The sequence below is a fragment of the Drosophila takahashii genome, chromosome 3R (assembly GCF_030179915.1).
Source record: "Drosophila takahashii strain IR98-3 E-12201 chromosome 3R, DtakHiC1v2, whole genome shotgun sequence".
Lineage (NCBI taxonomy): Eukaryota > Metazoa > Arthropoda > Insecta > Diptera > Drosophilidae > Drosophila > Drosophila takahashii.
The window spans coordinates 28,928,352-28,949,349 of record NC_091681.1 but is presented as its reverse complement, the minus strand read 5'-3'; the positions used below and the strand labels follow the sequence as shown (position 1 = coordinate 28,949,349).

The 20,998-nt window shown below is 42.5% G+C and overlaps 1 protein-coding gene across 6 annotated transcripts in view; it reads right to left on the bottom strand.

Moving 5' to 3' along the window:
- The window catches only part of LOC108061074 (synaptotagmin-like protein 4), a 50,368-nt gene that overhangs the window by 20,459 nt on the left and 8,911 nt on the right, over positions 1-20,998 (bottom strand). For 3 of the 6 annotated variants that reach the window (XM_017147087.3, XM_070217679.1, XM_070217680.1), the window contains exons 1-3: positions 5,519-5,810; positions 2,530-2,657; positions 39-2,110 (exon numbers count right to left, since the gene is read on the bottom strand). In XM_017147087.3, coding sequence (XP_017002576.3) covers positions 39-2,110; positions 2,530-2,657; positions 5,519-5,739 — 2,421 coding nt within the window. In that variant the 5' untranslated portion in view covers positions 5,740-5,810. Of the gene's footprint in view, positions 1-38; positions 2,111-2,529; positions 2,658-5,518; positions 5,811-20,998 lie in introns of those variants that run through there. The other 3 variants (XM_070217682.1, XM_017147092.3, XM_070217681.1) reach the window with 2 other exon arrangements.

The following is a 20,998-nucleotide window of genomic DNA, read 5'->3' as shown; positions in this document are numbered from 1 at the left end:
TTTATCTGCCTTATGGTACTCGGAGGTATTCAACCCACCTGCGTGTCCTTTTCGGGATGCGAAAAGGATCGTCGTGTGACCGGCTTGGGTGTGGTCTTAGCTCCAGAGTCCTCTGAAACGGAGCGCATCTGCTCGGGCTTCCTTCTCTCGGCGGCATGGCTGTCGGAGGCACCTCCACTGCTGGAGGCTCCTTCGTTGCCCGAACCCTTGCCACTCGCATCCGAGACCTGCGACAGTTGGGCCAGTTCCTCCTGCTGCATCTGCAGCTCCCTGGACTGCCTGCGTCGGAGGCGATTGTGCATCAGTGGAGTTCGAGGCAGAGCGGCTCCTCCGTAGAATCCCTGCGGAGTGCCCATATCGGGATAATAGCTGGGCACACCACCTGACCCAGAAGCACTGGCTCCCAGGCCCACGCCGGCACCTCCCCCGTATCCCGAATCGGCCAGGACATTCTCGGCACTGTAAATGGGTCTCTGGGAGGAATTCTGGTAGCTACCATCATCCGATCCATTGTTGTAGATAATGCGCGGCTCACTGCTGAATCCAGCGTTGTAGTTTCGCTCGTACTGCACCTCGTCGGACTCCAGGAAACTGGAGGCACTGTCGCCAAAGTAATCCACGTACTCCGGACGATTGTCCAGCTCCTCGGTGACATCGGGAAACTGATGGAACTGCTGCTTGGCCTCCCCGAAGGTTCGCTCCTCCTTGAGGCAATCTTGACGCACCAGACGACTGGGCGATCGACCTCCTGGTCGTTGAACAGCCGTCGGAATCTCCGGCAGCAGCCTCCTGTTCTCCGGATGTCCCTTGGTGTTCGAGTACTCCTCGTTGCTGTGGCTGCGCACCTTAATCATCTTGGCATGCGGATCCCTCGAGTGATGGATATTCACACTCTGGCTACTCGAGTACTGCTCACCGCCACCTGGACCACTGGTGCTGGCCACACTGCCTCCGCTGCCCAGATCTGTTCCTCCAACGGCGGGCACATGAGGCTGCGAGAGAAATTGCCGGGGATTCGGAACACTCGGGAAGAGGAAATTCTGCTTGGCCCTCGGCGAGATGGGCATAAATTTGGCCGGTGGCGTGGAGTGCACGGTGAGTGTGTTGCCACTGCTGAAGGCCTCCGGATTGGGCAGAGTCTGCTGGCGCTGCAGAAACTCCGGCGAACGTCGAAACTGCGGAGAAGTTTGTCGCTTTGGCGGCGATGTGGGCAACAGCTTGACATGCTGCTCGGGATTAGGCAATGTGGCCTGCCGCGTCATCCTCGGCTTGGGCATGGGACCTACGTCCTGCTCATCGCTGGCCAAACTGGATGCCTGGGATTCGTAGTTTAAAGGCGGTGGTGGAGCCACCACCGTCGCGGTTGGAGCTCCTGTGCTGGGCAGCAGCTTGGTGCGATGATAGTTGCTGCTCGGCGGCTCGGGGAACGAGGTCTGCCGCATGAAGGGCGGATAGCGCTGCTGCTCCCCCGGCGATCTTTCCGGGGAGCGACTGTACAGCCGGTTCGGGGAGGTGGACATGTATATGGCCGGAGTGGGCTGAGCTGGCAGCGTGGATTGGCGGCGCACCTGCAGCCGATGATGTGTGGGCGTGACCTCCAGTTGGGGTTGTTGCTGCTGAAGCTGCTGCTGCTGCTGTGCGTAGTTGTCGCAGTCACCCACTGTAACACCCACGCCCATTCCCATTCCGGGCATGGTGTTCATGTGGATGACGTCGTCGCTGTTGTAGGCGCTCGGGTAGAGCGGACTCTTCTGCAGCTGATGCGGCGATGTGGGCGCCGTTAGGTTAACGGAATTGTAGTTGGCCAGGTTGCCACCGCTGCCGCTGATTGTTGGGTCGTTGTTCAGGCTGCTCGGGAGGGTCGACTGACGCAGGACCCGGCGGCCCAGCTGCCACTTGCTGCTGGTGGTGGGCGTGGCAGTGCCACTGCCGTAGCCAAGGCCGTGCGTAGTGGGCCGCGGCTGGGGGGGCAGGTGGTGCTGCTGGTGGTGCTGGTGCAGGGTGGGGTAGCTGCCCGCCGACTGGGCCTCAATCAGATGCTGTTGCTGCGGGTAGAGGTTGTCTGCCACCGGCTGCTGCGAGTTGGGGTTGTTCGGATCGTCCTCGGGATCTGTCGGTGGATAAAGATTTTTAGTAATGAACTAACCAATTATATATTTTACTTTTGTTATTCTTCTGAAAATTCTAATTGCAGTTATGTTATTTTCTTTTAGTTTAATGGGATCAAATATAAAACCTTTTGATTGTATAAACGAATTTGAAATAGCAGCTATGATCAAGTTATTTAATAAGATTGAATTCTGGTTCCAAAAATTTGTAAAAATATAAAAAATCTTTTTTATCCGATGTATTGTAGTTAACTAATATTTATCAAGAAAATATTTATTTAAAAATGTGTATAAATATAAAAGATATTTTTTATACGTTGTATTGTAGTTAATCAATATTTATCAAGAAAATCCCGAAATTAATAAAATCCGTATCCCTAATACGCAATGAAAGTAAAATCTATATTAAATCTATACTCACTCGATATGGTCCAAGAACGTCGGATGCTCTTCCTCAGGACGTCGCTGGTGGTCAGATGGTCGACGGCACTGCACGAGCCAAGGGCATAGGCGTCCTTCAGCCACTCGCCGCTGGCCGATTGTATCTCCCTGCAAGAGCAACAACATTGCCACTTTAGAAACCAGAAAACTTCGCCAAACATTTCCCCCCAAACGAAAGTTGGAGACGTCAAGCAGTCAACAGGTAAATCGTCGACTCAGCGGAATCAACGTCTGTCTGTTTAAGCGACAATTGGCAGACTGGCTGGCTGGCTTACTCAAAAGTACACCGAATGCCGGATTTACTGTGCCACAGCAGCAGCGGCAGCAACATGAGACACCAACACTCTGCGACTTTAAGCCAAGGTGTGAGTTCCATCGGAAGAGTTAAAGCCGGCACACTGTCTCGGGTTCGAACACAAACAGACAGAAATGTATATTTTTGGGAAACACTTTGCCAGTGAAACCACAACGGAAAAGTTTTTTGGCTCAAACACGAAGGAAATAATTATATGTTTAATGAATAAGTCAAACTTCAAGCGGAAGTTGGTCCTGTTTATCTCTAGCTTTAATTCCACATTTGAGTTTTAAGTAAAATTATAAACCAAAGAAATGAATTAAATGGAACTGCACATGGTAATAAAATAAACTTAACTGGAAAAGCTCATTTAATTTGTAAGAATGGCTTCAGGGCAATAATCCTTAATATATATCTTCACAAAACGAGTATGGTAGGAGTTTTTCATCAGAAAAAGCAATTTGTAAAGGGGTTTCAATACAGAAACATAATTACTAATTAATTATGAACGGATTCGTAGGTTCGTAAACGAATCAGTAAAATCAATGCGTGGTTGCCTTGGCACAATGATGAATATTGGTAAAATAAGAATTAAATGTCTGGCCAAAGATTCGTGGAATTATTGTATTTCTCCGGCCAGTCACTGTGCTTCTTTTGTTTTTTTTTTTTGAGGGCGCAGTCGAGCAATTGAATAAATTCCTGCTGAGAGGCAGACGCAGATGCAGACGCCTTCCATCGACACATCGAGTGCCAGGAGGGGCCGGGCCCATCCATCGTAATCGTCATCGCAGTCATAATTATCCGGCTGCTGCAGCAGACGCGGCCAAATTTGGCTTCGGTTTTGGTGTGCGTCATGCGTGTTGACAGGCGTGAAATCGGCGGCACCTGTAGGCGACCTGCTGGATTCTTGGCTCGGGAAATCTACATGTATTCATAAGTATCTATTTGCCCTGCAGCTGCTGTCGAGTTGGCCAAGATTTAATTACTCAAATGTCTGTGCGTCGGTGGCCTTGCGAACTCAATACGGGCATTTCTCATCTGGGGAGTTGAATGTGTGTTTAATTTTTGTTCGTATTTTTGGGCCTCTGGCTCGCCCATTAACACTGAACCTTTTGAGTGTGGGTCGGCTGGCTGTCTCATCAGAGGCAATTGTTGTGTTGCCAAATGTTGGCACAAACCGAGAGCTGATGCTGTGCTGTGGTGACACAGGGCGTATGTGCAATGTGTGGGGTGGCTCATGTTTATGCTGGCGAAATGGGGACAGAACTCAACACATAGTACATAGTGCAGCTCATTAAACGGCCCGAACACTTGTTGACAGTTTGCTGTTGGCTGAATGAACACGTTTGGATATCCCATCTCTCTGCTTTGGTTGCAATTTTGCAATCCTTCGAGTTGCCTAATTGCAAAGTTATTTAATACAGGATGGAAATCCCTTTTTGGACCCAGAAAGTTATGCTTAATTACAAAATCATGTGTGGTGTTTTAAAACAGAGAATCATAAGCTGTGGACACACACATGCAAATTGAATTTTTAAATGAACTTGCTCTTCACAAACACGAGTGTGCATTTAAGCCGGTTTGCATCTCCAAAAACGGGGCAATCAAATGTGCAAAAGCAAACACAACTAGGCGAAAGCAAACCGTTTCAAATATTCAAAACTGCAAGGGCAACCGAAAAATGAACAAAAAATCTGCCGCATCAGTTGTGCGGAGTTTCGGTTGACAGTCTGTGACACCTGATGCCCACGGGCAGGGAGATGGGTTTAAATGGAAAATAAACAAGAGAACCATTTCTATCACCTTTCAATGCGCATAAACCTCTTCCTGGAATTAATTTCGGCATACGCAAGCAAGAGATTTTCTCTCGGTCCGCATGCAATTCCATACTTTGTTTTTCCATCAGGCCCCAACAGGCTTTGGGTGGCAGGTTTTGGCGACACAAAGCAACCGAAAGGGCATGCAAAATTAGATTGCAGCGTTGAAAATTGCAGCGTGTGCGCTACAAAGTCCAACGCACAAAAAAAAATGGAAAACAATTGCCAGGGCACAAAACTAGGATGTGAAAAGGAAAATACTCTTTTTTTAAGAAGGGATTCTAAAAATTGTACAAATTTTTACCTAACTAATTTTACCTAGTTAAAAAATGCATTTTTGTAGTTTTAATTTTAAATAAATTAATACTACAAAATATGGAACAACATTGTTTTCATACACTAAGTTTTTAGTATTGACTTGATAATTTAGCTGAAAAATCTCTAAAGATATGAAATTACAGAAAAGTGTTTAGAAAAGTATGAGTTACGCAAATATCCTAAGGACTTGCTGTGGTATAATTTTAGACACTTTTTTTGGTAGTATTAAACCTCTATATCTTTTTTAGAACATCAAGAGGTCCTTTTTACAGGGTATTCCACCACCACATAGAAAATCATGCCCCAACACGAGCAGAAGGACACAAAGTAGTGTTTTGTTGTTTGGCTTAGTTTTCGTGTGCGTGAGTTGAATGGTTTGGACGCATTCACAGAGTTTTGCGAGTTTTAAGTTGACAATGAAAGTTGGACAGACATATAGACAGAGCGATATAGAAAGAGAGCAGGACAGACAGAGGAAGTGACAGAGACAGGAAGAGAAACAGAAACAGAAACAGGGGCAAGGACAAAGACACACTTACATTTGCTTGTGGCACACAACGCACACCCAGTCCGTGGTGCGCGATGTGAATTCGCGACAGGCTTTGCACACGCGCAGTTTGCAGACGCGACAGGGGGCACCTCGGTTGGTGATGCGACCCAGTTCGGTGGTGCAGCGGGCGCAGTGGCGACTCGGGTCGCTCGTGTGTGCGTTGTGGTTGTTGTGTTGTTCGAGCTGTTGTTGTTGTTGATTGGGCTGCATGGTTGTCTGTTGTTGTTGTTGTTGTGTGGCATCGAGTGGCTGCACTCCACCAACGACCTTGGCCGCACCCTTACGCCTCAAAGCATACAATTCGGCGCGCAAGAGCCTGTTGTTGTTGTAGTTGTTGAAATTTGGTTGGAATTGTTGTTGAAGTTGTTGTGTGGTGACATTTTGACATTTTTTGATATTTTTGGAGTTGTGAGTGGAATTACATTGATTGTGGAGGATTCGTGATTGTTGAAATTAATATGGGGTTGTTGTTGAAATTAATTTGGGGTTGTTGTTGAAAGTGGAATAGAGAATATTGTTGGTGTTGCGTTATTTACCGAAGTGGTTAGGTTGGAGGTTCGGTGATTGCGTGATTCATTGTGGTGTTTGACATTGTTGTTGTAGTTGTTTAAATTGCAGGGGTTAAAGTGGTTTTTGTAGTGGGTCGTTGTGGGGGGGTATTTGGTTTCATGTTTCGGGTTGGTAACATAATTACATGACAGACGCATGGACATTTTAGTTAGATTGTTGGTTAGGGACGAAAACACGTTACAAGAGTTAACATGACATTTTTCGACAGTTAAAAAGAGAGAGTAAGAGAATGAGAGAGACAGAAAAAGCGGCAAGCGTGTGTATGGTGGGTATTAGGGTGTGAGTGTGTGTGAGTGCGTGATGTATGTGTAATTGAATGGAAAGAGACAAAGAATAAAAAGAGCACACAAAAAGTTGTCATTAGTTGATTTAGTAGCAATTTAATCGATTTTCGAATTGAATTTTGGTTAATTTAGGTTAGATTGATTGGTTAAGGCAACATTTTTCACGTGCGCAACACATTTGTAAGTGAATTAAAATGATTAGCCATGACACAATAAATCAATTAAAATTTGTTGCAGCAGGATGTGCGCAAAATGTAAGCTTGAGGTAAATAAAAAACATGAATGCAGATAACTTGTTGGTTGTTTGGCATATGGATTTTGAGTTTTCCTTGGCATGGGGAATAAAGCGTTTTGAAGTGGCGGTCTTAATCCTTTGATTTGAGAAATATATTTTCAGTTTGGTGAATATATCATGTGCCCACGAGCTGATTTTGAAGTCTTAACATCGATGTCGAATGGTGAATTTACAACTCTTCCAAGGACATTCATTTGACCCCAACGTCGCTAATTTGATTAATTTCGAACTGGACAATGTTGCCTAATTAAATGCCCCTTTCCTGGGACCCAAATTATTCAAATGACGCACATGTAGGTGAAAGTTGGCAATCCAATTAAATCGGCAATCAAACGTAAGTCGATGCCCGGTTGGCAAATTAAGTTTGAGGTCCCTCCCTGTCCTATCCTACTCCGTTCTCTCGGGATTTTCGGGTATTTGGTAGCCCCACGGCTCTTCCTTAAGCCGGCTGGTTTATATTAACGTGCAGCTGGCAGGCGAGAGCTATAAAACATGGCCAAGAGCTGCTGACACATAAAACAAACACATGGGTGCGTACAGCAGCGGAAAAAATAGTAACCCTAAAGAGCCTATCAAAGCATTTGAATATTTCTCGGAATTTCCCTTATAAATCGAAGTTAGTTTAATATCAACCGTTAATTAAATCAAGATAATATAATAATATAAAATAATACAATATTATTGATGTGTAGCACTGAAAGTAAAAGGATAACGAATTTGGCAACCCTATTATTTTGACCCTTACTGTGGCCAAGGGCGATGATGTGATGTGCCGGTAAAGGAGTCACGCAGAGCTCATAAAAATCCAAAGCAGGACTTTGGTTTCTGTGTAAATTATGTTGCCAGCAGCCGTAGTAACAACAATTTTTAATTATAATTTTATCTGCAGCCGAGCATCGGGATTGGAGTGCGTGCGAGCTTTATTAGCGCCACAAAATCAGCAAACGACAAACGGCAGCCACAGAGCCTAGTGGAGCGGCCATCAAAACGGCAGGAAGCGGAAACGAAACCGAAAACCGAGGCCAAGCCAAAACTGTTGCATACTCCCAGGAGCACAAACACAGCCAAAGGAGCACTAGAATGGCGAACTAACCGCCGACCACAGCCCCGCAGCCGGGGACATGTTTTATTGGCCTGGTTAACGCATAGAGTCTGCACCCACCGACAAACAGCAAAGGCACGCTGGTTTTTGGCCCCCAACCCTTTCAGCGCACTGCAAAAAGTACATTATTGTTTTTTTTTTTTTAATTTATAACTCATTTTAAATGGATAACTACCGTACAGTTTATTGTATTGAAAATGTAGCTGATTAAAGTAAAACTCAATTGAATTGCTTTAGACTAGATTAATAAAACAGAATATTACGAAAATTACTTCTTCCTTCTTAGTTCATTTTATAAATATTTTAGAAATTATTTAATGACGTGGAAAAGAATCGATTCATAATAAACGGGCCTTTAAACCTAATGTACTTAAATCAATTATAGTTTTTTACGAGTTCAATGAGATCCTTCCATATTTTAATATTTATTTCTCAAAATTGTGGATTAAAAACGCCGAATATTCTGAATATTTTAAATGTTCTTTATTTATCTTTATAAGCTATCTTTGAAAGCTATTCCCCAAAGAAATTTTTCGCCGTGTAATCGTGCTCATGTTTAATGTGCCATCTGTTGGCATGTCAGGATCGCATATACATCGATAATGTAAATTAAATCAATTATAGTTTTTTACGAGTTCAATGAGATCCTTCCATATTTTAATATTTATTTCTCAAAATTGTGGATTAAAAACGCCGAATATTCTGAATATTTTAAATGTTCTTTATTTATCTTTATAAGCTATCTTTGAAAGCTATTCCCCAAAGAAATTTTTCGCCGTGTAGTCGTGCTTATGTTTAATGTGCCATCTGTTGGCATGTCAGGATCGCATATACATCGAGTGTGCGCTGTGGCTGTGAGTCGAGATGTGGCAATGGAAGTGTTCGCTGTCGCATGTTCAAGTGCCCAAGTGCTGGGTGGTGTAGTAATAGTTGTAGCTACACGACCAGCACGGCTGCGTTATGAATTAATAATCATAATAAGCCATTAGGGCGTGAGCCACAGCAGGAGCAGGATCAAGAGCAGGAGCAGGAGGAGCAACAATGGGCTGCCAAAAAGTGCTAACTCTAATGGCCATAAATTCACAGTGACCATGAAAGCGGTGCCAAAGACCTGGATTAGCATTAGCCCAGACCCAGGCGGCCTTTGTTGTGTGGCGGAACAGTTTTCGGTTAAAATATGATTAAAAACCCTAACACGGCCTAAACAAATAGCGTTACGCATGTTTTCGAATGTCCCGTACCGAATTCTCCGCTCTGCGGGCTTATGCAAATAAGCAACTAATTAAACTGATGTAAATCAGCTGCGTCCTTCGTCCAGGATCCGGGTGGGGTCCTCATTTTGGTCGGGCGTGTGACCTTTCGGGTCGAATCGAACACCTGCTCCAACGGCAAGGGCAAAGGCAAAAACACCGCAAAGCGATGGCTTATTAGATATCAAAGAAGAGATAACATTTTCAGAGTCCTGCTCGGGCGCTTTGATGTTGCCATGGGGCAGCAGACAACAGGCAAATAATTCGCTGCTTTCAGAGCTTACAACTAATGCAATTGGTCTGACTTCAAATGCCAAGGATTTTATTTTGCAAAATAAGGTCTGATTAAATATTTGCACCAAACAAAAATCGAAGTTGGAGCTGGGTGGGTTTCATTCATTGCTTCAATTTAATTTTCTTAACATGAAAATTTGTCATATTTATATTGCAGCTTATTACAGATTTGTTTTGACGAATTCACAGTTTCTACGTGGTTTTGAACTTTAATCGATTTTCCCGGAACTCATCAAATATTTCCGGGAAATGCGTATTGATGTGTAAAATATTAATGAATTGTAGGAGGACATATTTATCGTAAACATTTAGTTTTTCACTGAGCAAAAAGTCTTTAAAGTTTATTAAAACATATCATCCGATTTTTCTTGAATTCTTTAAGCTTTAAAGATTATTCAAAACCTGGAAACGTTTAATTTATTCATACTAATTTCTAGATAGTACATTTCTTTTTAAAGGGCATTTTGTGGCATTTTTAAGCCTTAATATTTGTCACAAGCACTTAGTATTTAATAAACAACTTTAAATTGGTCAGGTATTTTCCGCTTCCCCGCTGGTGATAAATTATTCCCCAACCTCTCGCCTTTCTCCGTATTCCCCCTAGATTTTCCACTGAAATATGCCATAATTCAAATCATTCCCGACCACAGTCAACGGCACTGGTCGTTGGCAGCACCGGCTTGTCCATTAGATTTACGATTTTAATGACGCCCAGGCACTGGCGCTGATGTGCCAGAGAATGCGAATATAAATAATTACCAGGCTAAATATGATTTGTCGAGGCGTCTGGAGTGGACTGCTGGATGCTGGCCGCTGGATGTTGAATTTCGGATGCTGGGGCAAGGACAATGGCCAGTAGCTAAGGCAATGGCCAGCTAGCCGTGGGTCTCGCGTTTCCGTTTCAAATTAAAACTTTTTGACAGCGTTGCGAGGCAAATACGAAAAAAAAAACCAAACTTGAGACAGCCGGGGGCGTGGCTTTTTAAATGTATCGCAGGTGCTTTAAGTTAAAGCGGATACGACCGGTCGAGCACCGGAAATGGCCTGCCATTTGCGCGCCTTTTAATTATGCAATGCACGACAAAATGGCGTCACTCCACGGCCCGTGTGCATGTGTGTGGAAGTAAGTGCTTGAAAATGTTATTAGTTTTAATTAATTTTAAATGTGAGGACTAAAACGCGGTAGCCGTCCGGAACACGCAACCAGCCAAAAAAGAGAAAAAAAATAAACGTATATACCTTCGTGTTTTACCACGGGCAGCGTTTTGCACTTATGCAGTTTGTAAATTATCCTCTTTGTTGGTTGACTTTTTGTTCCTGACACAAACAGCGCCGAAACACAAATATGTTGCCGTGCCGACGAATACGCTGGGCAAATCAAATTAAATGCGAATTTTGTTGAATTTAAAGCACTCGTCGCACACGTGTCGTATGTTTAATGGCCCAGGACCATAAACCTAAATAAACGTGGCTGCCGCTCGCCTTTTTTCGAGTATGTGCTCAGTTTGGCTTAGAGTTCGCATGTGGAGGGATACATTTCATTAAATGGTTCATAACAACGAAAAGGTTGAAACTAAAATGTTTTATAGTGCAGGGTGGTAAAATACAATAAAAGATTATAATCTTGAAAATTAAAATTTATTTTTAGGTAACTAATATACAAAATTGAAAAGTTAAAGAGAAAATAATTCTAACAAGGAAATAACCACAGTTATAATCCCGTTAAAAAGGGACAAGCAGCAGCTAGCCCTTTCCAGTTGTTAAACTTCGATTTGACACTGATAACCGGGCAAGGGACAGACATGGGTTCCTTGGGCCCTCAGCTGGGATCCAGCATTTGCATAATTACATATCGGGCGGGGAGAGTAGCCAGGGTACCCAGAGGAGAAGGTTGAGGTGTCACAGCACCCGAGTACATTGACTTCGAAGCAGAAGACAGACAACAGAGGACATATGCAGAACTTTATTTCTGTGTTGGCCAAGTCTCGAAATTAATGGCCCTCTCCTCTTTCAGCGGCTGGCCCCCTGAGCCCCTTTTGGGTTTACATTAGCTTATGGCCCATAAGGCGATGTCCTCGGCCGGGCTTAAGTGGCCATCTGCAGATGAATGATAGTGGCAAGGACCACAGGCCACAGGCAAGGCAGCCGGGCACCCCTTTTGCTGGTAATTAAGCTAATAAGGAACTAATCATAGTTTCCTGGTGTAAATTGCCGATAAACTTATCTGGCAGTCCTCGAACCATAAATAAAAATTTATATAGGCTGAGTGAAGACAATAAATTAGCTTGTGAAAAATAGAAAATGGATTTTACAACTATTTGAGATTAAAATGTACATTTATTTAAAGACTTAAGATATGTTTTCCTGTGTATTGCACAGAATGACTGAACACAAGTCGTATGCGCAATATTCATGAGCTGCATTACGCATACGCCAGGTGTGCAGCCACTGCCAATCGCAGATAAAGTTAATGTCAACATGCATAATGAAGGCGCCGCAGGACTCGGCACCAAACTCAATTTCTGCATAATTCAGTAAATAAAGCGCTTAAAGAGCGATGTCAAGGGAACAACGAGACATGCCCGAGATGATGCCCCATAAATTTTGTGCCATTACAAATTTTGATTGCCGCGCATTTCGCACGCCGTTGCTGCCACACAAAAAGACAATAAAACCGCGAGCTCTAAGATAAAACCATGTGCCATTTTCCCGCAAAAAAAAAAAGAAGAAATAGCCCACGGCCACAGGCGATACACAGTACACAAATAGACCGCGGAGATGAAAGAGTCGGCTACAGATTCGGCTTTCCTGCCCGCTGGGCTGCGATGTTGTCGCATTTGTCACATCTCTGTGACAGTTTCCAAAAGCGTTGGCCAAATGGCAAACTAGAAAACTGTGTCACTTTCCCTCGTTTTTTTCGATCACCAGAAGAATACAAAGGCAACGGAAAACCTGGACGATTTATGACCGAGTTTTCGCTGGGAAATCCACTTTGGTAATGGCACTGAAATTGCCAAACATTTATTACTTAATAAACGGAGCCAGAACAAGTCTGCGGATGGCCAAATGAAATTGAAAAAGCCCCAGACGGAAGAGAATGAAAAAGTTTTGCGTTAAGGGCTTAGGAGGGTCTTTCGGCCCCCAGAAAATGATGTTCGAGTTGTTTTCGCAGCAGTTAGCTGCTCTGTTCGAGCTGTTGTTTTTGTTGCTGCCTCTTTTTACAGCGCTTAACTGAGCCATTCGTGCGTTAAATTATAGCCAAAAGTCTTTTGGGGCCTTTGGTCCGTCCGCTGTTAGCTGCCTGTTGCCTGTTTTTGCTGTTTCCCGAGATTTGCTCCAGTGCCAAATCAAACAAATCGTCAATTTGTACTTTCATTTACTTTCCTGCGCGCTCAACGTTGAATTGCGAAAACAAGTGAAATGAGTGGGCTATGGGAAAGACTGGGAAAAGGGGGTGGAGTTGGTGGAGCAATGGCGCACCGGAAATCGCACGGCTGCCATTTTAAGCACCGGCTAAATAACAGTTAATCGACGCATCGCCTGTCAGCGTTGTCATCGTCGCCATGATTGCTGCCTTTGTTGCCCACTGTTTGCTGTTATTCTTGGTCTTCACTCACTGTTGACCATTGTCTTTCATTCCGTTTTGTCCCGATTGCCCCGCTTGCCCCTCTGTTTTGTTTGTTTATTTGCTTTGGCTTTCCAGCCAGCGCGCCCTTTTCGCGAAAAAAGGGGAAGAAAATGTTTTTTTAATTGACATTTGGGGTGCTTAATTGGCCGGCCGTTGCCGTTGCCGTTGTCCTCATTGCGCCGGGTCAAGCGCATAATTTAGCATTAAATTGTGATTAAATGATCCCTAGATGGCCTTAAATAAAATACTGGAAAATTATTGAGGGCAACAAAGTCTTGACAGGTCTACGAGCTCCTTAAAAAATATGATTTTAAATGGTTACAACTTAAACTTACTAAGTATTCACTTTACAATCTATTTTGCATTTATTATTATTTAACAATATCTATTACATTAATCCTACCAACAAATAATACCTTCATTTTTTCAATATGACTTTAAGTATTAGGAACTGAACCTTTTTAAAGATATACTCCGGTTTAAATGAGGGTCCTATCCCTTGGGAAACCCGATACTTTTGGTCAATCTCAATCAAAGGTGACCCATTTCGTGCTGGTAACCGATACTTTTACAATCTGCTGTCGCACAATTTTAGTGTCCATTGTCGCCGCTCATTATCCAAATGAAATGCAGCCATCAATCATGGAATCTCGGACAGGATAGGAATCGTCCCCGAAAAACGTAATGCCCCATATGTGACCGGCTTGGGAAATTTCCTAGCAATCTAATGAAACACGATTTCTGTTTCTTTTCAATAAGCAATCAAGTGAGCCACACATGTCCGAATATCGCGCTCTGGAGATTAAATATATATATTATATCCGTGTGTCTATTGGTGTTGTTCTCTCTCCAGAAACATGGTACGTATGTAGGTAGTATATAAAAAATGCCATGCATGTCGCATGTCCTGAATACCGGATAATGCTCTATGACAGCCGCGTGTTCAACGAATTTCAATATTTTCATTTATGTCCTCCGCCTCTGTTGCTTGGGGTGTTGAGTTTTTCTTTATGTTTTCTTTTTTTTTTTTTGGCGCATGTGCGAAAACAACAACATGGAAAGCTGGAAAAATGAAAGCCTGCATTGTTGGCCATATTTCGTGATTAATATTTGATAAGTCCCACATGTAAACTAAGCAAAATCAATAACAGGTAACTGACTCGGTGCGTGGTGAGAGAAACAGAAAATGGGACAATATCCAGCTTTGTAGCTGGGGAGCAAACATTGAAATATAGCTGGACTTTGGTCAGCTTGGGGCAAATGGAAAATATTTCATTCAACCCACTCGATGTGTTAATATTCAAATCGGAACCACTGAAAGGATGTCGGAAAGCCATTGACATGAGAGTCACGTAACCTGACTTAAGTTTCGAGTTTGTTTCCAAGAATTCGACTTATTGACAGACGCGCCGAAAGTTATGAAAACATTAAAAGGAACGCCCCAAAATGCTTGGGTTGATTTGCTTTTTTTTCTCTCGTTTTGTTTTTGCAAAAAAAAAGGTCTCTGCCCTTGCCAAAATTATGGTACACAGTTAAAGGGGGAGGCAGAAATGTGAAATGCGAAAACGAAACAAAATTGCTAAACACTTAGTCAAATGAAGCTGCGACTGCGACCCGGGCGCATTTTCCGGACGAGAGCCCCGCAAAATTTGCTTCTTCTCGCACAAAATTATAAATTATAAATTTATGGCCGGCGTCTGCACAAAAATAAATATAAATAAAAAGAGTAACGATGCTGGGAAGGGCAGCGTAAAGAAATGCCCGAACTGCCCAGCTGGAAACGCTTCACTGACTGCCGTTCAGAGGAAAAAAAAAGAAAACACCCCTTAAAAACCCGCCAAAATAGTTGACTTTACACTCTCTGCTTTTCACCTACAGGCTGCTAAAAATGCTTTTTGTTGTGAATCCAAGTTTAAACTGCGCAGAAAAAGGGTGAAGCTGTGTTTTACTTTTCAGATGTGTTTTGTTAATGTTGAAGAAAGCACTTTCTCTTTGTTGAAGTACACATTTTTCAACAAAAACATTGTACATTTTTTTGTGATTTGAAAGAAAGAATCCTAAATGTCCGCATAATTTTGAAGATTTTTCTAAGATTTATATTATTTATTATTTAATTATTTAAAATATTTAAGCCTTTTTTAGATTTCTTTTCCTTTCAAGCAATTATTTTTTAGAAAATCGCAAATTACAGTTTTTTTAAATGGTGCTTTTATTTTAAAAGGTGCATTTGGGGTCTTAAAGTTTTTCTAAAAAGAATTTAAGTCACGCAAACTTTTAAAATATGAATGCTTCTATATAAAGAGCTTCTTCGCACAGTGCCATCCGAGCAATCTAAATAAATCCACATATTTAAGTTGTAAGTGCGAATTAACCTTCTCAAGTTGTCTATCTTTCGCAATTTCAGTCCCTGGACAAACTCCGTCATGCCGCCTGACCTTTGTAACCCAGATAGCCCCACCACCACCCACCACCCCACCGTTCCCGTTTCCATTGAAACCCACTTCAGACGGAGTCAACGGCTAACCGTAAATAAAGTCGACTCGACTTTGGCGTCGAGAACTACGTGCCGCCGACGACAAATTGTACGTGCGTAAATTGGCCGCCTGCCAAAAAGGTTGTTGACTTATGGCCAAGAGCCCGCTTGCCGGCTCACAAATTTGGCCAACCAAGTGCCGTTGCCTGGCGTTGCTCGTCCTTACTCGACGTCTTCCGCTTTGGCCAACACTTCGTCTCAGCCCTCCCCACACTTCTTACCTCTCCCATGGACCATTTCCTCTGGGCAAGCGTGACAATGTTCAATTCATTGCCAGCCATTCAGAATTTTAAGTAATTGAAGGCAACGTACACGCTAACTAGCCAACAATTCCGTTTAATTATGTAATGCCCAGACGATTTATGACCCAGTCTCGCAAGGCACGAGGGAAAATGGATTTGCATTTTCACGCTTTGCCTCAAATTAGTTGGCCAAAACTCAGGCTCAAAGTTTGGCAGTAACAGGTAAAGGTAAAATTTGCAAGGGATTTTCATTAATATTTTGATAACTTTTCAATTTATAGAAAATATCTGATGGGAAAATATTGTGTAAATATTGTCGTAAAAAATACATAAATAAATAAATATAAAAATGCACAATAACTTACAGAAATTCTAATAAACTAAAATTAAACTTTACCGACCATTACCACATAATTAAGGCAACATCACTTAGCTGGAAAGTGCTTAGGTACTCCCATAATAAAGCGCACACTTGGAAATTTATTTGTTTTGCCCAAAAAATACGAATAAAAGCACACTCATAAATTTCAATTTGTGTTGTTAGTTCAAACGAAGCCACAGACCTTTTGCACGTTTTTTATTTTAATCCCGGGCAAACTCTAAATCTGGCTAACTCTGTCGGTGGCTCAGCGGTTTTGGCTTGGGTGGGCGGCGTACCCGATTTTTATATTTATACGTTTAGATATATTTGAACATATATCGCTCGAGTAGTGGCTGTTTATTCCGCACATGCGGTGCACAAACCGCTTTTTCGCTTTTCGTTTTTGGTTTATGTCTCCACTTTGGCTGGCTATAAAATTTATGACAACCAAGTTAATTCAATTTCAGCCATGTGTCAATCAACAGCTGCATTTAAGTGGAAAGTTATGTGCAGCCAATCGATGCCCGGACGGTCTATGACATTTTATTTTGACATATTTTTATGGCCAACATATATTAGTACATTGTACACTACCTTTGTCCAAATGCCGCCTGCAGTTAAAATTGATTTTTAATATTTAACTAGGAAATTAATTTGAACGGAGACTTTGATACAAATGAATTTTACTTTTTCATAAGCTTTGCAGGGGCAAGAACAAAATAGAATCCCCATTTGGTTCGACCTTTTCACATTTCCCATGTGAATTATTGGTTTCTGAGCCTGCTGGCAAGTTGATATGTCAGTTCTACGTTGTCAATCGAGAGGCATTTAATTAAAGGCGATGTCAGTCCACAGTCGAGCAGTAAATTATCTGCCCCCTGTCAGCCATAATTGAGCTCTGAGCTGCACCTGTTGAGGCCAATTTTCAATCTGGCAACAGTTTGGCCAACAGCCAACAGCCAGCCAAAGGCAGGGCCCATCGAAAGCGACCTGACCCGCTTGTGTCAAAGGCTTCTCAGAATACCGGAGCATGTGATTCCGTCGCTCGGATGCCAAAGGCCACTCGGTGCGGTGCAACAGGCAAATCATGTTTCCGTACCGTGCCCCATGTGGCATGTGGCTCGAGGAACGTGCTCGGGTTCGTGATCTCGGCCAGTTGAATGCTGAATGCTGGGCATTAAAAATTGATTGTGATGGAAATGACAAAAGCAACAGTCAGCCCACCACATCCACATGGAGAAAAAATGGCATTCAGGCATGTTCTGGTTCAATGAATTCAATCTAATTCAAATGGAATTTGGAGCAATAATGTTAAAAGTTACAAAGTGGAAAAAATGTTTTTAAGAATATATTCTTAAACTAATTTAAGGAAAAATACGAAACTGGTGTACACAAAAAAAACTTGATATGAATCGATGATCGATTTGATGTTAAGTGGTATTCATTTTCAAAGTCCGAGAATCTCCTAAAGAGAGATTTCGGCAAAAAGATACGCTTATGCAATACCAAAAATTGACCACGCGCATATCGATTTGGATCGATTTTTTTTGTTGTGTGTGATGAATTTTTGTTTAACTTTTTCCCTGTGCACCCGAGTCGTCAGCCCACACACGCGACCACAAAATGAAAGTGTATCAATGTTATTTGCCATTCGGAAATGCCAAAATGTGGCTGTTGGGCTCGATGAAGCGACATCAACATAACATCAACGCGGAGCAACAAAGAAAGCGAGCAATTTGGCAAAAGCCACAAGGAAACAAAACCCTGACATTGCCCCCATCGATTTGCATTTTGCCGAGAGAAAGGTGGTCGTGTGTGTGGATGACGAATGTGCGTGCGATTGGCATCGCATTTACTGTTTCCACTGCCATTACCCATACGCAGTGTGGGCTCGCGTACCCCGAAAAACACAGGAGGGAAGTCAAAGTGGCAGTGGCAGGGCGACCGGTAATTGGAAAATCATCCATTACAACCGGCTAATGGAAACTCGGTAAAATTGTCGCTAAATTCGATTAAGTGTGTAAGCATCGAGACTTTGATATCGATGAAATGCCTCTCCTACCCATCTGAGCCCCCTCCCTTCCCCGAAATCCACATGTTTGTATCGCCGCTTTGGGTTTGACTGATTGCCTCGGTTGGCCTTTTTGCGCCCCACTCTGGTTTTTGGCCACCGCCACCGCCAGTCCACGCATAATTATGTAACTCAATTTGGTGGTGGGACCGGGAAAAAGGCCATTATTTATAAACACAATTTAATTAAAATTCATTCTGTGTCTTGAACCAGAAACAGGCACAGAAGCATAACGTTAGCATAGAAAGCACACAAAATTTAAGCATCACAAAGGAGCCTTTTTCTGATTTAAGTGGGTCTGAGGTTTTTCATGAACGAGGATTCTCTGGAATATCAGCTTACCTACTTCACAAGTGCGTTTTTTTTTTCTTGGAAAAACAGTCATCCGTTTAGCAATAGAAAATAGTTTTTCTTGCATATCTTCTTTGATTTTACATGTTTTCCATCTTATCATAAGCCTCAGTTAGTACAAAAAAAAATCCCAGTAAGTAATTTGTGAACTCATAAATCCCCTTATCGTTTTTTTAATACGATTGAGCAAACAAAAATTCTTTTTCCCCTTTGATAGAATATTAAAAAATACCTGCATTTGTAAATTCTATTTCTTTGACACAAAAATTGTGTGAGAGTTGCATTTCTGAACATAATGAAATGGCTTTTCATATCAAATAAATTCCCTTTCAGTATCAATAAATCTGTAAGCAATAAAACCTTTTTGTAAAACGTCATTATATGTACCTTGGATGGCATATTGATATTTTCATTTTCAATAAAATATAAACCCGACCTAAGGTCGTGCCCCCGGTGAACCGACTATTTGTTTGTATGGAAATTATATGAAAATTGCACTTGAAACTTTGCCTTGAGCTGGCTGCCACTTGCAGTTGAAAGTTTTTCCATATTGCTGCTGCCGCGTGCTGCATCTTTATTCCCAGCCAACGGCAGCCCCTCTGAAATTATTGATTGCCCCGTCTAAAGTTACGGTGAAGTTTCAATTTTAAATGGAATCAAAGTCAAAGTATATAAATAAAATAGAATCAACTGCACAAATCCCGCAGCCAAGAGCCGTAGAACTTGCAAGGGGCAAGGGGTCAAGTTTCCTTTCTGCGGTTGCCCAGTGGAAACCCTATATTACTACTTTTTAGGTATATGTGAATGTGCATGGCAATTCAAGCGCTTTTCTATTGTGTGCATTCCCCACTTGTCCAACATTCCGGGTCAGCAAATAGCGAAAGGCTTGCCTTTGCTTGAAAAGAGTTCCCCGAATCTGTTGATGCCACAAAAGGGAATATATAATTCTCGGTACTCATTATATTACAAATAAAGGTGCAAAGTACTTTTAAAAGGATGCTACCATCTCTTTTTCTGACATTTAAATTAAATACTTGAATACTTTAAAGTTTGAATATCAAATGAAATCGACCTTAAAGTTCGTTGAACCAAACAAGCCAAGTTTCTCCCCGAAGATGGCTTGATTAATTGACGATGACCCGGCTAAAGGCTTAATGCCGAACTTCCGTGCGAGTGGCAGATATACTTATTATATCAATTAAGGTAAGCAACAATGCTTTCCATTGTCCGCCATTTGTGCTGTCTCATAGGGACGGAGCACCGACCACCAACCGCCGACCGCCGACCGCCACTTTCCATCGCCCGTTCAACATAATGTGCAATAATGAGTGTCATGTAATGCCAGACGCGTTCGATACGAATTACCAACTAACAAGAAACAACGAACAAAACTAAACAGCAGCTGCAGTGGTTACAGAAAAACGAGAAAAATCGAATGCAACATTAGCAACGAACACAAATTAACATTTTTCAAAACTTTAAAGCACGACATGCGTTGACACTTTTGGGAAAATTGCGTACCATTTCAAATGCAGGCACAAAACTTTACGCGTAATTGCGACACAGGGGAAAATAAGAAAAATAAATGGCTGAAAATAAGGGGGAAGGGGACGAAAAAATAAAACAAACCGCTGGCAAATCGCATTCGCTGCGCCGTTGACAGTTGTAAAATGGAAAGGTTATCCGGACTCGGGCCGGCAAAAAGCATTGGACAAGCAACAAATGCGTGGAGGAAAGTGGCTTCGGAAGCTGCAGCTGCTACTGGAGCTACTCATGCCCCATTCAACTTCTCCTCCGCCAGCGACTCCTCCAAAGAGCTTCTGTCGTGGACAGTGACTGATGGTCTGGGAGCTCCACTGTTTTCTGCCTCCAATGATTACGATGACGATGATGAAGACGGCGATGACAGGGCAGCATTTAACCAGCGCTCAGCAGTTAGATAACTATATATAAATTATGGAAGACAGACGATAAAGATGGTCGACAGAACGCTCTAGAACGTCTAGTTCAGCGCTCGTAGAAACCATTTTCAATTTAGCTTATAAATTCAAAAGCCATCTGCAATCCCTCGCATAAATTCCAGTATGCGACAGAAAATCTACTTTAAACGTGAAGATTTTTTAACTTGCTTTTATTCAAATCCCAAATAATTGTCCCACTTTAAGTAAATGTTTTAAAAAAATATTAATTTGCCTTGCCGTTTTTTCACATTTCTATTCAAGTCAATAACTATTTAAAATGCAGCAATAATATTATTTATATTGAGTGCACGACATCCAAGCTTAGAAACTCAATCGTTTATCAGGAATGGGATCTCCCATACAAATTTGTATGTAAATTCATAGCTACATATAACCAATAGTCAGGGCGCCAACCTCCCTCGCCGGAGAAAGCACTTGAGCTTTACTTTGATGCACATACTCGCATCGTATCCCCATTAAGTTGGCCCCCCGTCGAGCTTGTGGTTCCCCATGTGGCCATGCAGAGA